Here is a 19295-nt window from a genome sequence, read left to right as displayed (position 1 = left end):
AACACGGGTTCTGTCCAGACGGAGCAGAATTCTGCCTGAGGTCTTTGGGAAGACTGCCTGTGTCCTAGAGGGGAACGCTGTGATATCTTTGCAGACGCATGCTGGATATGTGAAAACCACCTGCCTGGAGAGACTTAACTCCTGTTCACCTATCAATGTAAGACAAGGAGGAAATTATCTTAGTTAATATGAAACTGCCTTGTTTTGAACACATCCAAAAATAGCCAAGGGAAAAAATTATCTTCACTAATAAAGCAAGGCAGATATGAAATCTTCACACTTGGGGGAACATGAATGATCTTATTATCCTGAGCATCTTGATGGTAACTATAAAAATCCATCTAATTTGAGTTTCAGGCAAAATATAAAATGGTAATATCACCTTGCATTTAATACTGTCTGGATCCTGCAAACCCAGTCCTGCTCCAAAAGTTACTATAATAAAATCTCAAAGACACTATTTAATAGAAGACCAGCACCTTCTGGGTCATCTATATGCATCACTGCTTTTACCTACAACCACCCCAAAAGGAAGTTAATTACTTAGATAAACATAAAAGGGAAGTTAAACACTTCGTCCACAGTCAACAGCTAATAAAAAACAGAGATCAGACTCCATTGCTGGCTTTCAAGACGGAGGAAGGGGACTATGTACCAAAGAGTGTGGGCAGCCTCTAGAAGGCACAGACGGCTGGCAAGAAAACAGGAAACTCAGTCCTACAACATGGAGCTGAACTCAGCCCACAGCCCGAATAAGGCTCAAAGCAGGTTTATCCCCAGAACCTTGAGAAAAATCTTGCTTTTGTGAATCGTAGAGCAAAGAGCCAGCTGAGCCATGCTGTGTCTCGACTTCTGACCTAATAAATAGCTGTAACTTTTAAGTAAAAAAATACATATAAATAAATCAATTGCTCCCACTTAGTGTTTAAAGAAAAAGAATAGAGATCAGACCTTAGGGTTTCTCTGACTCCCAAACCAGGGCCCCTTATGCACACAGCACGCTGTCTGAGAAAGGAGTCAGGTCCTGAGCGCACAGCTCCAGCGCTTGGCCTTCTGACCGTTCGTTCGTCTCCAGTTTGCACAGCCCCACAAAGCATGACCACTGAACAAGAATGCTGTTCCAAATCCACACACATCCCAGGTCCCCACAACATCTGAGGCACAACACTGCGGGGATGAGCTGCAGGTCTTACAGTATCAAACCGCTGGAGTGCCTGCACGAAATACCCCGAAGGACAGACACAGAGAGGAGAGTCATGAACTAAAAAGCGCTTTCCTTTTCCAAACCAGTGTCCATGCTGTGGTCAAAGGCAACCGGGATAGTTCTGAAGCTCACGTCTTCAGCGTGCCTTCTTTTCCTGCACCACTTCCTGCACTTGAGCTCTGTACACGCTTCCCACATGCACATCGGCCACCTCTGTCCTCTTACTTACAAAATGTGAACACGCTTACACAACAACACACACACAATCACACAACACACACAATAACACAATAACATAAACAGTAACTAACACACAATAACATATATACACAACAACACACACAATAACACAACAACATACACACAATAACACAATAACACAGAGATTAACACAATAACACAGAGATTAACACAATAACATACACAATAACTAACATACACAATAACATGCAAGAAAAATGGAAAAATATGAATTTTGGAATCAATGTTGCCCAACTGGAGAAGGGAATGGCAAACCACTTCAGTATTCTTGCCTTGAGAACCCCATGAACAGCATGAAAAGGCAAAATGATAAGACACTGAAAGATGAACTCCCCGGGTCAGTAGGTGCCCAATATGCTCTGAAGCTGAAACTCCAGTACTTTGGCCACCTCATGTGAAGAGCTGACTCATTGGAAAAGACTCTGATGCTGGGAGGGATTGGGGGCAGGAGGAGAAGGGGACAACAGAGGATGAGATGGCTGGATGGCATCACCGACTCGATGGATGTGAGTCTGGGTGAACTCCGGGAGTTGGTGATGGACAGGGAGGCCTGGCGTGCTGCGATTCATGGGGTCGCAAAGAGTCGGACATGACCGAGACACTGAACTGACTGACTGAAAATGGGCCCTTCACATGTTGATCAATGCAGAACTCTGCTGCACGTCAACATGAAATAGGAGCGGGGAACGACGTGAGGTGCACAGCCAACAGATAAGGCTACTTTCGATGACACGACGCCTTCATGCCCACGCTGCACTGGTCACAGTTTATGCATAAATGATTCTGGAGGGAATCCTGGTGGTCCAGCACTTAGATCCTTCACTTCAACTGCAGGGGGCAGGGTTCAATCCCTGGTTGGGGAACTAAGATCCCATAAGTCACGAGGCATGGCCAACAATATTAAAAATGATAATAAATGATTTCTGACACCAAAACAGGGAGAAATACCCACCTTCCCAAACAAATTCTTAATTTTCTATCAAGATTTCCCCATAAGGGTAATAAACAAGTAATTCTGACTTAAGGACACTGCTCTAAAGATTAAAGTTTTACTTGCTAATGCAAGAAACTTTGTGTCTCTGAAAGACTCACTGATGTGTTTATACCATTTCCATTTCCAGGTTCTTAAAATGTAAACAGACCAGAGAAGAGCTGCATGGGTGAGAAGGCTTTAAATACGTTCTAGAATAATTGTAAGAGCACTGATTCGATCATATATCTGAAAAGGGAATTTTAAATAATTGTTTATATGAGGTGATATGTTTATACTGAGGTGAGCAGATTAGTGTGAGTGGAGCCTTACTGTGGCATATTCACATGGAGCAGGGTTTTAGGTGTTTAGAAGTCATGTCATTATTCTTATTATGTCAAGTACCCTACTCCCGTGAGGGGAGAACTCTCTACTTTATAAACCAAAAACAAAAACCTTTTAAAGTCACAAGTTGATTTTTTTCAACTTTAAAATCATGCCATATACAGAAGAACTTGGATTTCTTAAAATTTAGAAAGAAAGATTGAGGGCAGGAGGAGAAGGGGACGACAGAGAATGAGATGGTTGGATGGCATCATCGACTCAATGGACATGGGTTTGGGTGGACTCCGGGAGTTGGTGATGGACAGGGAGATCTGGCGTGCTGCGGTTCATGGGGTCGCAAAGAGTCGGACACGACTGAGCGACTGAACTGAACTGAGTCATTTAAAATTCTAAAATATAAAATTCTGCAGTGTTTCCAAAATAGAGCATACATTCTGAGGAAAGAGGGGTGACAATAAGATGCTGATTAGACTAATATTTTGTAGCTAATGATCAACCCCATATTACTGCACCCCCTTCTCTCTCCAAAATTAACTTTGAAAAGGAAACAGGAAAAGCCTTGAAAGTGCTTATTAGGTATTGCAGTAAGCAAGTTATGAAATCAATCTCTTCTTAATATTAGTGTCATTCATTACTGTGTGATAAAAATAGATTAAATTTAATAAACTGCAACTTGAAAAATATCAGCAGCCCCTAATGTTGATAATCTACCACAGTTAGTTCAGAGAGGAAACATACATGTCAAAATAGAAGTCTTCCAAAAACAAGGAAGTTGGCCTCTGTCCAGCATGACCTGGGAAGAGTACAATTTTAGCACTGGTACCTACTTCAACGTCAGGTTGTGGTATGGGTTCAAACCGTGTAATGAAAATTTCACATCACATTCATGAAACATTAGCCCCCTCCCTGGAAAACAAAGCCATGCTGAATATGCGAACAGTGGTTTAGTTGGAAAAGAATCTGCCTGCAATGCAGAAGACACGAGTTCAATCCCTGGGTCCAGAAGATCCTCTGGAGGAGGAAAAGGCAACCCACTCCAGTGTTCTTGCCTGGAGAATCCCATGGACAGAGGAGCCTGGTGGGCTACAGTCCGTGGGGTCACAGAGTCGGACACGACTGAGCGACTGACCCACCACACCATTCACAGCCTCACAGTCACAGGTCCAGGCATCTCCCCAGTGTGCTTTACACTGGATCTCACAGGAAAACCCAGGCCTCGCATGACGTGCACTTCGGGCAAAAATGCAGACACACAGTCATGGAACTCACCTCCCTGCCTCAAAAGTGAACCAGGCAGCATCTCGCCCGTACCGCCGCAGCGCACTTAGCGGCCAAGAGATGAGTTTGACTCTGGGATTCTGGACGTCCCAAAGACAGATGTGCTCACATGTGATCTGCAAGGCACATTCGCCATGTACATCTAAGTTAGGAGATGGCAGCAAATACACATTGAATCTCTCTGGGAGAAAAACAAAAGGTTAGTCTAAAATCCCCAGGAATAAAGCATCACAGATACAGTAGGAACAAAGAGGCATTTCAAAACAATTCAAGCTCGTATTCTAGGTTTTGGTTGAATATTCAGGAAGATTAACCTTTCTCATAACTCAACACTTCCAGAAAATGCTTTTTTAAATGAAGACTACATTAAATAACACATGAAAGATAGTCTGGTGGTCAATGTACATGCCACAGTATTTATATAAGCAAAGATCATTTTTAGAATATTTTATCTTGCGTAATAAAAATTGTGCATGCCAGTAAGAGACTCTAACAATGAAACCATTAAAAACAACTTTTTTTCCTGCCAAGTACTTAATTACACCCACACTTTGGTGTTCACAAAAAATGCAGGTGCAAAATCATTGTTGCATGGTTTATTGATATTAAAGTTATATTAATCAATTTATAATTTTCATAACACTATTCTACCTCAAATTATTTAAATAAAACTAATACTGTGCACTTAACTGACCAACGGTTTGGAAAAATTCCAATGGATTTGGACTCATTTTAACAAAGAGCTCTCGTTAGCCAAATACTGGAAAGAAATATTCATTTGCTTATTTGTGTGACTTAAAATTTCACCATAATTACTCTGAATAAACTACTTGGCTTATTACTGCCACTGAATTTTCATCCCCACAGATACAGTCTTGGTATTTCTGTTACATTTCTACAAAATTCATTAATTCAGGAAGTTATAGAGTCTAAATTTTGAATGAAATATGAACAAAAATATTATTACTATAGCAAACACTTTTTTATCTATTTGTCATTACAATAGACTGCATCTGAGAAGATAGTAGACACTAATAATATCACTGGTATTCTAAATTAATACAAAGTCTACAGAATTTTCATAGATTTTAGTTAAGTTTAAGAAACAGGAGTGTCAAGATTATGTTTACAAATGTATTCAAGCATCTATTCTGCAAATTTTCTAAGTTATTTCAAACTCCCAATAAGCAAACGTTTGCTGCTTTCTAGTAACCATTATTTTAAAAGTAAACTCTAATGGAGTAAATTTCTACCTGGAGCATTCTGAAATAAGAAAGACTGTCATCAATAAGCAAAAAATAAGAGAGTCCATGGGATTGCAGAGTCGGACATGACTTAGCGGCTAAACAACAACGATAACAGAGATCCTTCCCAAGTCACTCGCTTGGCAGTTCTGTAATTACCTTGTCCAGGAATAACAGTAACATTGCTAAGAGTGACACTTTAATTACCATAACTTTAAGTCATACAGTTAATCTTGCAAAGTACCTCAAAAGACAGAGCTGAGTCTTGTTATAAACCCTAGTAGTTATATACCAGAGGTATTCTTATTCCTATTTGACAGAATAGGAAACTGAGGCTCAGAAAATTGGTACCGAAGGGCAATTCCTGACATGCTTAGTCACTCAGACATGTCCGACTCTGCGACCCCATGGACTGTGGCCCGCCAGGCTCCTCTGTCCTTGGGATTTTCCAGGCAAGAATACTGGAGTGGGTTTCCATTCCCTTCTCCAGAGGATCTTCCTGATCTAGGGATCAAACACGGGTCTCCTGAACTGCAGATGGATTCTCTACCATCTGAGTCACCAGGGAAGCCCAACCCCTAGGAACAGGCAATTTGTGAATTCAGTTTGGGGCGCTCTCTGAATATAGCTTTGCAAATATAAAATGTGCAAGGCAAGTGCTGATCTGGGCTCTCTAAAAAAAATAATCAGCGCCTGCCACGTTTTCTCTGTATGTTTGGTTGCAAGAGCATTCGGAGTTAGTGGACTTCGGAGGGAGAAGCCTGGGGCGTGTCTGTGTGACCTTGGTTAATGACTTCACCTCTCTGCAGCTCAATTTCCCAGTCTGCAAAGAGACTCCTCTGAATCAGCCAGCAGGTCTCAGACTTATCAATAACACTTCCCTGGAGACAGATTATGGCAGACACGGAGCATCTAAAGGAGCTGCCGACTGTAAATGTGTCATGAAGACACAGTTTCGGCTGGGACGGAGGGCATTTTTCTCACTAACAATTGGACTGTGGATCCATAGACGGGGACAGCACAATCCCACCTCTGCGGTGTTCATAATCAGGCCAGGTGACCCCCAGCCTCTTTGGCTGTGATATATCCTCACAGATCAAGTCAACAGGCTAGTGTGGAACTCTAGGAGTCAATCTATCCTGTTACAAGGCATCTGGGGACAAAGAAATGATTCCTCGCCTCCAAACTCATACTGCAAATCAATAGTGAGTTTCGTTGAAGTGTTTGTGAGCATTTTGGTCATTATTATTTATCATGACATATTCCCAGGTTGAGTGTTGAGCTCAAAGAGCTGTTTTAGTTAAAAAAAAAAAAAATTACAGATTTTAGGTAGGTTTACTCTTGATGAAAAATTCAGGAAGTCTGGATTCTATTAAAAACACTGGAATGCATTCAATAAAAATTTAAAGTAGAAGAAAAGGAAGACAAAAACCCACCGCACTGTAATACGTGTACACCATAAATACAGGCCCAGGAGTACGCGTCTAGAATCAAGCCCTAGCTATTGGACCTGACACCAGATCTTTAGCTCTTTTAAGCTTCATTTTCCCATCTGCAAATGGGAGGTGATAGTACTTATATCACAGTGTGCTGGGAAAATTAAATGATCTGACGCATCGTCCAGAGAAAACTGACACAGGAAAAAAAAAAAAAACTGACACAGAAACACAGCGGGTTTCTCACAGCTTCCAGCTGATATGATTCATGTAGATCCAGTCCTGTTAGTCACCAAAACATCTTAAGAAACACACAGAAATGCTAACCGAGGTTTAGGTGAAATAAAAGGTTATTTTTACTTCTTCCTTTATATACTTTTCTAACCTCAAAAGTTTTACATCAAGATGTCTTATGTTTCATTATATGGGGAAAAAAACAGTTTAAGAAAAGAGAGGAGAGGACTTTCTTTACATACCACTCTGCTCTCTCTCAACTCCGGTGGCCAGTAAGTCAGGCTCTCCGAGGCTGATGTCATTGACCCGCGTCCCCACACACTCCATCTGGAGGACTTTGCACCACTCGTCAGCCTCAAGATCTGCGGAGACGCCAGAGATGAGCGCGGCTGCCCGGCGCCTGCCGGGGAGCAAAGAGCCACGGCCCCCGACCCAGCGACACACCTGACTCGCAAGCGAAGGTCTTGGAGGTGTCATCACTGAAGTAAATCCCGATGGCGTGCTTCTTGGTGCTTTTCGGCAGCCGAGCCACGCTCTTCACGTTGCTGAGTTCTGTAACCTGAACAATGAACCACAGTGAGCTGGAGCACAGAAAGCAAGCTCCCACTGACACGGGGCAGAAGGGAGCAGGCCCGTCCCAGGGGAACACAAAGGGGGCTTGCCAGAAGAAGAGCGTGTCCGGCGATTATTTCAGTGTCGTCCTCAGAGCCCTAGCAAGGAGGTTAACACATTGCCTCCCCTTGTCAGATTTCTCTGAAGCTAACAGGTGGCAAAGCCTCAGAGCTTCAAAGACGTAGGCGCTTGCTTCATACACATACCTTTTCGATTGGAGTGTGACTGTTTCACAGAGTGAATAAATTGTGTGTATACATTTAACCCCTCCCTCAGGAGTCTCCCCCCACCCCCGACTGCACCTCCCAGGCCGCCCAGGGCGCCCACCTGGGCTCCCGGTGCTACCCAGCAGGTGCCCGATAGCGCGCTGGATGAAGCACAAGCTGGAATCAAGACTGCCGGGAGAAATATTAATAACCTCAGATATGCAGATGACACCACTCTTAGGCAGAAAGTGAAGAAGAACTAAAGAGCCTCCTAATGAAAGTGAAAAGAGGAGAGTGAAAAAGTTGGCTTAAAACTCAACATTCAAACAACTAAGATCATGGCATCTGGTCCCATCATTTCATGGCAAATAGATGGGGAAACAGTGGAAACAGTGAGAGACTTTATTTTGGGAGGCTCCAAAATCACTACAGATGGTGACTGCAGCCATGAAATTAAAAGACACTTGCTCCTTGGAAGAAAAGTTATGACCAACCTAGACAGCATATTAAAAAGCAGAGACATTCCTTTGCTGACAAAGGTCCGTCTAGTCAAAGCTGTGGTTTATCCAGCAGTCATGTATGGATGTGAGAGTTGGACCATAAATAAGGCTGAGTGCCGAAGAATTGATGCTTCTGAACTGTGGTGTTGGAGAAGACTCTTGAGAGTCCCTTGGACTGAAAGGAGATCCAACCAGTCCATCCTAAAGGAAATCAGTCCTGAATATTCACTGGAAGGACTGATGCTGAAGCTGAAGCTCTAATACTTTGGCCACGTGATGCAAAGAACTGACTCACTTGAAAAGACCCTGATGCTGGGAAAGATCCTCCTGAAGGCAGGAGAAGGGGACGACAGAGGATGAGATGGTTGGGTGGCACCACCAACTCAATGGACATAAGTTTGAGCAAGCTCCGGGAGTTGGTGGTGGACAGGGAGGCCTGGCGTGCTGCAGTCCCTGGGGTTGCAAAGAGTCGGACACGACTGATCGACTGAACTGAACTGAAACTTCACGGTGCTGTCTTTGTGTAGAGATTCACAAATAAAATGTAAAAAGTTCTTCAAAGTGTAACAACATCGAGAAGTGTATGCTCAGTCATGTCTGACTCTTTGCAATCCCATAGACTGTAGCCCACCAGGCTCCTCTGTCCATGGGATTCTTCCAGCACGAATACTGGAGTGAGTCACAATTTTCTCCACCAGGAGATCCTCCTAATCCAGGTATCAAACCAGCATCTCCTGCATTGGTGGGCAGATCCTTTAGCACTGAACCACCTGAGAAGACCTAACATCAAGGAGAACCACTTATACACAACTGCAGGAGAATCACATTCCCTTCTCAAGAATCTTCCTGGCATCCCTTCATCCATCAAAATATCTGTCTGTTTAGTCTTCACTTATTCATTCATTCATTTATTTATTTTTAAAATTTACTTGGTGTCAAGTACTGTTCTATTAACTAGGGATAAGATATGGAAACTCTGTGCATTGTTAGTGAGAATGAAAAATGATGCAGCTGCTATAAAAAAAAAATATGAAGGTTCTTCAAAAAATTAAAAACAGAAGTACCATGTGGTCCAACAATCCCACTTTGGGGATGTATATTCAAAGGAGATGAAAACAGTACCCTGAAGTGGGTATTTACACTCCTGTTTTTATTGCAGTTTTATTTACAATAGTTGAGATACAGAAACAACCTAACTGTCCACTGGTGGACGAACAAAGAAACTGCGGTACATGCCTACAGTGGGGTATTATTCAGCCTTAAAAATATTACTTTCTTCCCCTTGTACTTCTTCTTAAATGCTATCTGCTGTTCATAGCAAGCAATACTAGTTTCTATTGAAGGTAGTAAGAAAATGTTCTCACAGCGAATTTATTTAAACAAAGAAGTGATCTGATTTCAAGCAAAATATTAAGTAAATGGGAGTAAAGGTGATACTATTACCAAGTACAAGCTCGCGCTTCTAGTCTCGTGACAGGCCAGTGAATTGGAGACCAGGTGTTAAGGCAAGAAGAGAGCTGGCTGACCGAGAAGATGGCAGACTAATGTCTCAAAACAGCCATCTTATCAGGGTCTGGATGCCAGGTTCTTTTGTAGCTCTGAGATGGGAGAGGTAGGGAGCAGAGTTAAAAGGCCATTAATCTTGCAAACACCTCCTAGAACGGCAAGCCTCAGGCAGAGGATGTGCTAATTTCTTTCTTCCTGCCATCCACAAGTGGACAGGGTTCTGAACAAAGGCATTTTAGTTTAACGGTCAGACAGAGGGGCAGAATTCTGTGAGACAGGCCATTGTGTATGATTATAATAACAAAAGCAACGAAAAGCAAGTCAAAGAAACAGTTCCAACATGGACTCAGAACTGGCTTGTCCCTGCAACACTACGACAGTTCAGTCAGTTCAGTCGCTCGGTCGCATCCGACTCTTTGCGACCCTACAGGCTGCAGCACACCAGGCCTCCCTGTCCATCACCAGCTCCTGGAGTTTACTCAAACTCATGTCCATTGAGTCGGTGATGCCATCCAAGCATCACAACAAACAGTTATGAATAAATGAAAAAGGACTAAAAATTAGGAAAAACACCATCAATCTACGACTCCTAACCTAACACCACTGTTATGAACAGACTTGCATTTAATTTTTCACGAATTTGACAGTCCAGGTGATAACCAAGTGTCCTAGAGGTCGACGGTCAGCCGGAAGAACTCTCCTTTGCTTGGCAGGAGCATGACAATGGGTATCAACAGAACCTTGGTAAAGATCTGGTGCCCACTTCACATCCCAAAGGTCATGCACCTGAACAGGACCATTTGTTTCCTTTTCACCTTTTTTGTCCATTTCACAACCGCACATCCTAAGTGAAGAAGACAAAAAAACATTTCAAGCGCCATGACCAGATCGGAAATATAAGTGAGAATTGGCAAAACTAATACAATTATGTAAAGTTTAAAAATAAAATTAAATTAAAAAAAAAAACTTCATATTTTATATAAAAAAAAAGTCAAAAGAACAGTTTCCAAGAGACAGCTAATATGAGACCCAGTTACAAATGTCCATTACTAACAGAGGATCTTGATATTGAGCAGAAAAGTAAAAGAAGTCAAATTTTGTGATTAAAATGGTACATAGAGTCTAAATACTTTTACCTACCCTGTAATAGAATCTTTATGCTAAGGCAACAAGTGACCAAGGTAGACCATGAAAATTACTTCTGTTTATTTCTGGACTGCTACCTGTCTGATAACTCTTTCCAGTTAATCTGTGACCTCTCAATCTCTAAACTTCCTTTTCCTTTTCTGGGTGTATTTATGCTTTCTGACTTCAGAGATTTCTCTCTCGAAATGGAGCTAAAATCTAATCCATTTTGGCCAAAATGGAGCCAAAGAAGACCAGAAACATGTGTACAGCTTATTGAAAATGTCAATATGAGGACCTTTGACATGCTTGATTTTCTTTAGAAATTGGCTGTTTACTTTCAAAGCCCAGGTTAGCTTCAGGCTTAATTTAATAGTCAATCCTTGGACTCATTCAGAACTCATGGAAGATCATGGTTTCTTGAAAATTCCTCTGGTAAGAGATAATGAACCCTGAATCGGAGCTTTCCTGACACAAGAAGTATGTTCACGAACACAGACAATGGGAAGGTTGAGTGCAGGTAAGACTTGGCAAAAATGATTCTCTTTAGAATCTGGAGGGATTTAAAATCAGACCAAAGGCAAACGCTGTACCTCACAGCAACTTTCATTTTCTTCTTTTATTTATTTTTATTTCCAGCTGCTCTGGGTCTGTGCTGCTGCGCGAGGGCACTCAGTTGCAGGGCGCTGGCGTCTCGTTGCTGGGCACGGTCGCGAGGGCGCGTGGGCTCAGGAGCTGAGGTGCAGGGGCTCAGCTGCCCTGCAGGCATCTCGTTGCCGGGCACGGGCGCGAGGGCGCGTGGGCTCAGGAGGTGAGGTGCAGGGCTTCGCTGCCCTGCGGCAGGTGTCATCTTCCCGGACCAGGGATCGAACCCGAGTCCCCTGCACTGGCAGGTGGGCTCTACCACTGGACCACCTGGGGAATTCCTAACCTTCATTTTCCGGATTGACTTACTCGTTCAAAAATTCATCCATCCCCTCTTTGCCCCCACGACTTCTTCCTGAATGGTTTGGATTTGGTCATGCAACTTGCTTTAGCTCATAGAATGTGAGCTGATATGTGCAAGTAAACACTTTAAAAGTATGTGTAAGTCATTTCTTCTCTCCTTGAGTTCATTTCCCTCCTTACTCCTGGATGTACAGACAGATGGACTGCAACTGAGTCAAATTAATCCAGCTATGCTCAACACACCCACAGACCCACCACACAACCCAGACCCCTCAAACAATAAGGGCAGAAGATAAGGATGAATTGCTATAAGCTGCTAAAATTTTGGAATTGTTGCCAAAGCAAAAGTTGGCTAATACACTCTGTTTGATTTCCTTCTGGCCAAGAATTTTCATGGAGTTTTTCTCTCAAACCCCACTGTATTCCTATATTACTTCTAGCACAAAGGGGACGAGGTTTCCTAGTCAAATACATAATAAGCCACTAGAACACTGGTTAGCAATTTTAATTCAGTGGTTGAATCACTTGGTTTTTAAAATTTTTTTCAAAGGAAATCTTACACTGTCACCATCATATAAAGTAGGACTCGTCTAATTAAATGAGGACACGACTCTCACCCCACTCACCAGTTATAAATCCACTTCTCAAGGAGGTCCGCTTACTTCAACCAACTGCAGAATGCTGAATGGCTACAGCGTAATACTGAATTCTCACAACGGTATAACATCCTTGGTACTATTATTAAACTCATTATATGAGGATGAATAGTGAGAATGAGAGAGGTAACTTAATTATGATTTCTCAGGCAGAATGGAAGGATAGAGCAACATTCAAATCTAGAACTTCTGGCTTCTACAAATGTATGCTTTTTCCTAGCAGTACACTCCACCATGTGTGTTCCTTAAAAAACATTAAAAGTAAATGAATAAATAAGTTACTGGCTGGATAAATGAGCAAATGAGTAAAACTACAGATGCAAACAGTTTTGGAAACATTTAAAGATATTTCTGCAAGTTATAAACCGTATCTTGAAAGAAAGAAAAAAAAAAGAAATGTAAATCTTAATTCCTATGTAAAAATAAAGTACTTGTCAACTCAAAAGAAGACAGTCTGAGCTAAACTCATCTTTCGTATTCAGACTTTAAAATGCTGAAGAAAACTCAGCTTTTCAAAAACCACTTGCTTTTACGTGTGTACATATGGCACCATGGTCTGTATTCCAAACTACAGCTCCAGTGAAAGTCGGCTTGGAACAAGCACAGGAACCTAAATACGAGGCCCCACGGATCCAGCACAAACAGTAAAAGACAGAAATCTCGAGAGCACAGTCCAGTGAATCTCGACACGTGTACACAGCTGGGGAGCCGCCACTCAGACTGACACACACAGCTCTCAGTAACACCGTCACTTCCCGGATCAGTGCTGACCCCGGATAAAACCACCACCCTCGCCTCCATCACCACTGGGTGGTTCTTCCTTCTAGAAAACTTTATATTAACATGTAAACCAAACTATATCACATGTGTTTTTCTATGTTTAGATTCTTACATCTGGTGTCACGTCTATGAGATGCATCCACGCTGGGCAATACTTCGGCATTATGTGAACATCCTGTTTCCCAATTACCTTTGAGAGAATTGTATAAGCACCCACTGAAGACTCTCATCTGCATCAAAATGCTGTTCTTTTTAGGCCAACTGGTTTGTCAACCTAAGCCCATGTATTTGTGATTGTCAGAGTCAAGATAAATATTGACACAGGGTGCCTGAACTGTTCCCACAAGGAAACCCAGGTCAACAACATTACTAGAAGCACTGATTATTTTTTTATTTTAAAAATGTGGACTATGGCATTTAATAAGGGGAGTGTGTTCAACTATCGAGAACTTACTGCATGTGTAGTTGACAGAAGCACCCACCATACGCCCTTTGAACATTTGGACATCCTCCTCCTCCATCTCTGGTTTCCCAAATGGCGTGGGTGGTGAAGAGCCCACTTGCCAATGCAGGAGATGCAAGAGACTTGGGTTCGATCCCAGGGTTGGGAAGATTCCCTGGAGGAGGACATGGCAACATGCTCCGGTATTCTTGCCTGAGAAACCCCAGAGACAGAGGAGCCTGGCAGGCTACAGTCCATGGGCCACAGAGAGCAGGACACGACTGACACGCACACGTCCTCGGTATTTGGTTTGGATCTGTCAGCACGTGAGCTGGTGTGCACGCCTGGGGTGCTTATTCAAGAAGGGAACCAAGCCATTTGGGCTTGACACCACCCTTCGTCTCTTTGCAGGCATTGCTGCAGGACGGTCAGCTGGCTGTTATCACAGAAGCAGGTTCTACCTGTAGTCGCTGAGGATCTGAAAAAAACCACTCACGGGTGAATACGGTGGCCCGTTTAGGTGACACTTCCAGGGCCTGTTGAGAAAGGATCCTTTGTATCTTAGCCTTTCAGGGGCACATGCAGACCATCTGATGAAGGTCCTTCAATCCCCCATGCCTCACAGTGAAGCATCCTTCCTTCAGCAGAGATGCCAGGCAGATGCTGAAGGCAGCCCAGCCTGCCTTTCCTGCACCAACGCAGAAAATGACAGAAGGCTACCTTGGTGGTGGTGTGCTTTCTGGCTCTAGCGTGTGATTACTTTGGACGGCGCTGCTGAAAATCAGTCTGAACAAACTTTGATTCCCTTTCCTCAAGATACAGTCCAACCACACGTACTTCTCCCACGCATTCTGTGCTGCTCTAAGAGAAATGGATTTCTTCCCAGTAGCCGGGAGAAATGAAAAGCTGCACCCTGAAGTCTCCACCCGGCTCCTGCTTCTGGTGGACAGTTCTTCGGAACGTTCGGAATATTCCTCCAAATATTGCCCTGCAGACACCGCCTGCTGTGATGCTTGCCGCGGGCGTGCATGCCACGTCACCTGAGTCGCCTCCGACTCTTTGTGACCCACAGACCCACCAGGCTCCTCTGTCCGTGGGATTCTCCAGGCAAGAATACTGGAGTGGGTTGCCATGCCTTCCTCCAGGGGATCTTCCCGACCCAGGGATCGAACCCGCGTCTCCTGCACTGGCAGGCGGTTCTTCACCACTAGCACCTGGGAAGCCCAGTGTGGTGCTAGAGGACCTTATATGAAGAGACGCCGCTCTGCTGAAACACAGGCAGTCACACTTTACTCTCCCTTTTCTGGGAAGTCCCACTAAACTCCCTCTCGCTTCTGTGGTCTTTTCAGTCCCACCAAACAAGAGCACCTGGGTTTATTCTTCCTTTGCTTGGAAACACTCTTCCTCTCGAGGAGGAAGTCTCAATCTGCCCCATCATCAGTGACTCACACATCATCTCATCCAGGCGACGCTACTTAGAACCGCAACAGGGGGACTTCCCTGGCGGTCCGGTGGTGAAGACTGTGCGCCCCAATGCGGGGGGTGCAGCCTGGATCTCCGGTCAGGAAACTAAGATCCCACACGCTGACAGGCCAGTAAAATAGAGTAAAATAAAAACAAAACTGCGACACCCTCAGTCCACATGCCTATCTCTTTGCCCGGCGTTCATTCTCGCTTAGCGCTGATCAGTCACGCCAACACCCTACATATTTCACTTACACGTTTTCTTTACGTTACGTAGAAGCAGAAGCAGGGTGTCGCCTGCTCTGTTCTCTGCTCTGTCTCCAGCACCAAGCTCAGTGCCTCACACGTGTAAGCCCTCAACAAGAGCATGGTAAATGAAAGCCCCCGTCCCCACCAATCTTTATCAAAAAGGAAAGGAGACGTGAATTTGAGCAAACTCCAGGAGACAGCGGAGGACAGAGGAGCCTGGCGTCCACCGGGTGGCGAACAGTCACACACAGCATAGTGGCTGAGCAAGAGCAAAATTCACTTATTTGGCTGCACCGGGTCTTTAGCTGGGCATGTGGGACCTCGTCCCCCAACCGGGGACCAAACCTGGACCCCCTGCATTGGGAGCGCAGTCTCAGCCACTGGGCCCCCAGGGAAGGGAAGGGAAGTCCCCCACACAGGCAGACCTTTAATTATATGCCAGATTTGGGGTTCTAAGCACTTCATATTGATTATGTTATTTACTTTTTCACATTTCTGACTGTGAAATTCCTGTTTACATAGAACAGGACTATCAGAGGTGAATTTGTTCACTCAGCTTGCAAACAGCAGAGCTGGGATTCAAACATGGATAATCTGACATGACACTTCAGTAAACCACCAAATGACTCTCCAGAAAGGAATCAGCGAGGCCATCGTTCCTGAGGGAGGCACTGGCATCCTAAAGTGGGTTGACAAGGGTGAGCAAGGGTTTATGAGGCAAAGAAAGGAGAGAGGCATTTCCAGACCAAAGCTTCCCCACACAATCTCGAAACTGCAGTTTGGCAGGATAGGAGTACAGGGAAAAGTGGTGGTGAGGAGTGAGGCAGTGACAGGAAGACAAAGTGCGAAGCAAGAGCAGCTGGGCTGGGGCTAAAAGGCTAAAAGTGAGCAGCTGGCAGGAGTCACTGGGCCTCATCAAGTCGCAGAGTGCAGACAAGGAGGTTTTACGCAGGTAGCTGGGGGGTCACATCTGCAGGCTGCAGGCAGTGGTTCTCCGTCCAGGGGAGAGCTTAAGATCTTGCACTCGCCTCATCCTTCCCAGGGAAAAGATTTCACAAAGTCCAGGGCTATTTTTGGTTGCCAAAACTGGGGGTGCTCCTGGTATCTAGGGGGTAGAAGTCAGGAGACGCTGCTAAACATCCTGCAAAAAACAGGCCAGCTCCACACCAAAAATGTTAACAGCACAGAGGGTGGAAAAACCGCGCTAGAGGAAAAGTGGAGAATGGATACGGCTGATGCATCACACAGCCAGAGTGTGCTGTTCACACAGGACTGATGAGGATGGCGTCCTCTGGGGCTGAGCAGCGCGCCGCTGGCTGGGCCACACGTGGCCTCAACCGTGGGGAACGGTGGGAACACGACCGGGGGATGGAAACAAGGCCCAGAGAGGTCAGCAGACAGCAGGCAGTGAGCAGTTACGACTTAGCTCAGCTTAGGGTGGGCAGGATGGAAAACAGGGAGCGCTAAAGAGCTGCTTAATTCCTCCTCAGTTCTCGTTTGCTAACTCTCTGAGCATCAAAAACCCAGCACTGTGACTCCCTCAAAGGAAAGAGCGATATTCAGCACACTCCTAAATCTCTGATAAATCTTTAAGTATGCCATCCAGTTAGGAATTCCAAAAAAAAGGAACTGGCAAATTAATTTGGCTGTTTAAAGCCATATTCCAGATGTCTTATTCGTCATAAATGATAGTATTCATTGAAATAAATGTTTAACAGCCAGCAATTAACAAAGTGGCCATACTTTAAAAGTTTAACTTGCTGCTGATATAGGTTTGCATTAACAACTTGGAAAACAATTACAAATTACACAATTCAATTTTCCAAATGGGTTATTTTGTAACTAGACAGAGAAACTGCTGAAATTTCTTCTGGTGCTTCAAGGGAAGATTAATACAATCGGATTTTTTAAAAGTACACTCCCTTGAGGAGCTGATATATTCCTGTCAGAATTATGCAATTAGTCAACGTTGTGTGGGAATATTAAATATGTTGCTGGTGTGCTGCAAAGTCAAGAGCCATTTAGGAAAACAAGGATTTGATTTCCAATTTTTCCCCTTCTTTTGCTGATGGTAATTTACAGATGATGATTTATTTATGTTTACAGAGTGAAATGGAGACTGCTACCTAAAAGGCAATTTTTCTGCCTTGCTTTTGTAAGCTGTATCCTAATTATTTTTTCCCTTGTGGCACTGAATGAATTCAGTGAGCAATTCACTTTGTATATGCAAATTGCAAAGCTCTGCAGAAGCTTCAAATTATTTCATTCTAAAAAAATAAATAAAGCCATTATCCTACGGAAAATGAACAGGCATAAATCCCTTTAACTTCTGTAGGTTGCCTTTGAAATTAAGTCATGTAAAAGCAATACATTTCTGGATCTATAATGTCTTCTCAAGTACAGGATTAATAAAAGAATCCATTACATTATTATTATTACATTATTATCAGTTGAACTTTTCAGAGCACTCTAAAAAGCTCTAATAAATATTCCCATTAAAATTTTCCTAAGGACTTCTTATAATGTGTTTCAAACATTTTAAGTGTTTCGTATTATCTTTCCTAAAAAAAATAGTACCAATGGTTTAAAAGCAGTGCCAGTATGCAAGGACAGATAAATAAGGAGACACATTCCCAGTTCTAATCAAAGTTGTCAGCATAAAACATTTCTATCCACTAATCTCTCCTCAGGACCTGGAACACAGCAGTTTAAGCAAACATTTTACAAAAGATTCCTTAAGAAAGAACCATCCTAGACAGTTAAATCCCAGCCCCTAGAGATGCTTTCATTCTTTCCAAATATATACACATGCCCTTGGTCACTTGAAATCAACTGGACTAGAGCCTGTCCGAGGTATAAATTTGGACTGTCTGCCCTGAAGAGTGGAGCTTTATTTGTACACGTGAAATAACTGAAATAATCTGTCCACATCATCCTTCTTAAAAATAAAAAGCCACACACGCACCAAAGAGTACTTACACTGAAAAGTCTGCATCTGAAATTTACAGACAGAATGGAGTCTGGGGTGAAGGACACTTTCCTAAACTGGATGTGGGTGTGGGATTTTGGATAATCTATCTGGAGACAATTTGGCAGTAGTTACAAAAATGTTAACAGTACAGGATATCTATCAGCTGACCATCCTACATCTAAGAGATTTCCTCTCAAGAAGATTTGCATGAGCATACAAAGATACATGCACAAGTTTTTCACCACAGTAAAATTTAAATTTATAAAATATTAGAAAATTTTTTGCCCATCAATTTGGGTATTTTTCAACAGGTTGTGGTGTATCAATATTAAAGAGTACTCTGGATCTGTTAAATTAATGAGGTGTAGCCACTAATTATGGACTTAGAGTGGTAGTCAAACCATGAGAGAAAGGGCATAACTAAAGTGGACATGTGTAGTGTCTCATAAATACAAATATTCTGAATGTGAAACAAGTCACTACTAAAAGTTATGTAAGGACTGACTACAGGCTCATCAAAATGTCCTGGAGAAATCTGTAACTATGGTCTCCTTAAACACAATATGCATAATATGCAATGAATTACTGAATTTTTGCGTTAAAAATGTGATCTATATATGTGTGAGAATTTGTTTCTATTTGTATACAAAGAAAAAAAGAGTCTGAAAAGTACACATTAATCCATTAGTATTTTTTCCGAAGAAGAAGGCAATGGCACCCCACTCCAGTGTTCTTGCCTGGAGAATCCCAGGGACGGGGGAGCCTGGGGGGCTGCCGTCTATGGGGTCACACAGAGTCAGACACGACTGAAGTGACTTAGCAGCAGCAGCAGCAGCATTTTTTCTGAAGGACAGGGACTAGGGT

At 43.3% G+C, this 19295-nt stretch overlaps 1 protein-coding gene across 3 annotated transcripts in view; it reads right to left on the bottom strand.

Annotated features, from left to right (window-relative positions):
- The window catches only part of DOK5 (docking protein 5), a 153007-nt gene that overhangs the window by 52429 nt on the left and 81283 nt on the right, over positions 1-19295 (bottom strand). Inside the window, exons 1-4 of one of the 3 annotated variants that reach the window (XM_055545352.1) lie at positions 10583-10601; positions 7417-7531; positions 7215-7334; positions 4050-4239 (exon numbers count right to left, since the gene is read on the bottom strand). In XM_055545352.1, coding sequence (XP_055401327.1) covers positions 4050-4239; positions 7215-7299 — 275 coding nt within the window. In that variant the 5' untranslated portion in view covers positions 7300-7334; positions 7417-7531; positions 10583-10601. Of the gene's footprint in view, positions 1-4049; positions 4240-7214; positions 7335-7416; positions 7532-10582; positions 10602-19295 lie in introns of those variants that run through there. The other 2 variants (XM_055545351.1, XM_055545350.1) reach the window with 2 other exon arrangements.

This window comes from Bubalus kerabau, chromosome 13 (assembly GCF_029407905.1).
Source record: "Bubalus kerabau isolate K-KA32 ecotype Philippines breed swamp buffalo chromosome 13, PCC_UOA_SB_1v2, whole genome shotgun sequence".
NCBI lineage: Eukaryota > Metazoa > Chordata > Mammalia > Artiodactyla > Bovidae > Bubalus > Bubalus kerabau.
Note: the sequence above shows the minus strand (reverse complement) of the source record. Positions and strands in the feature narration are given on the sequence as shown.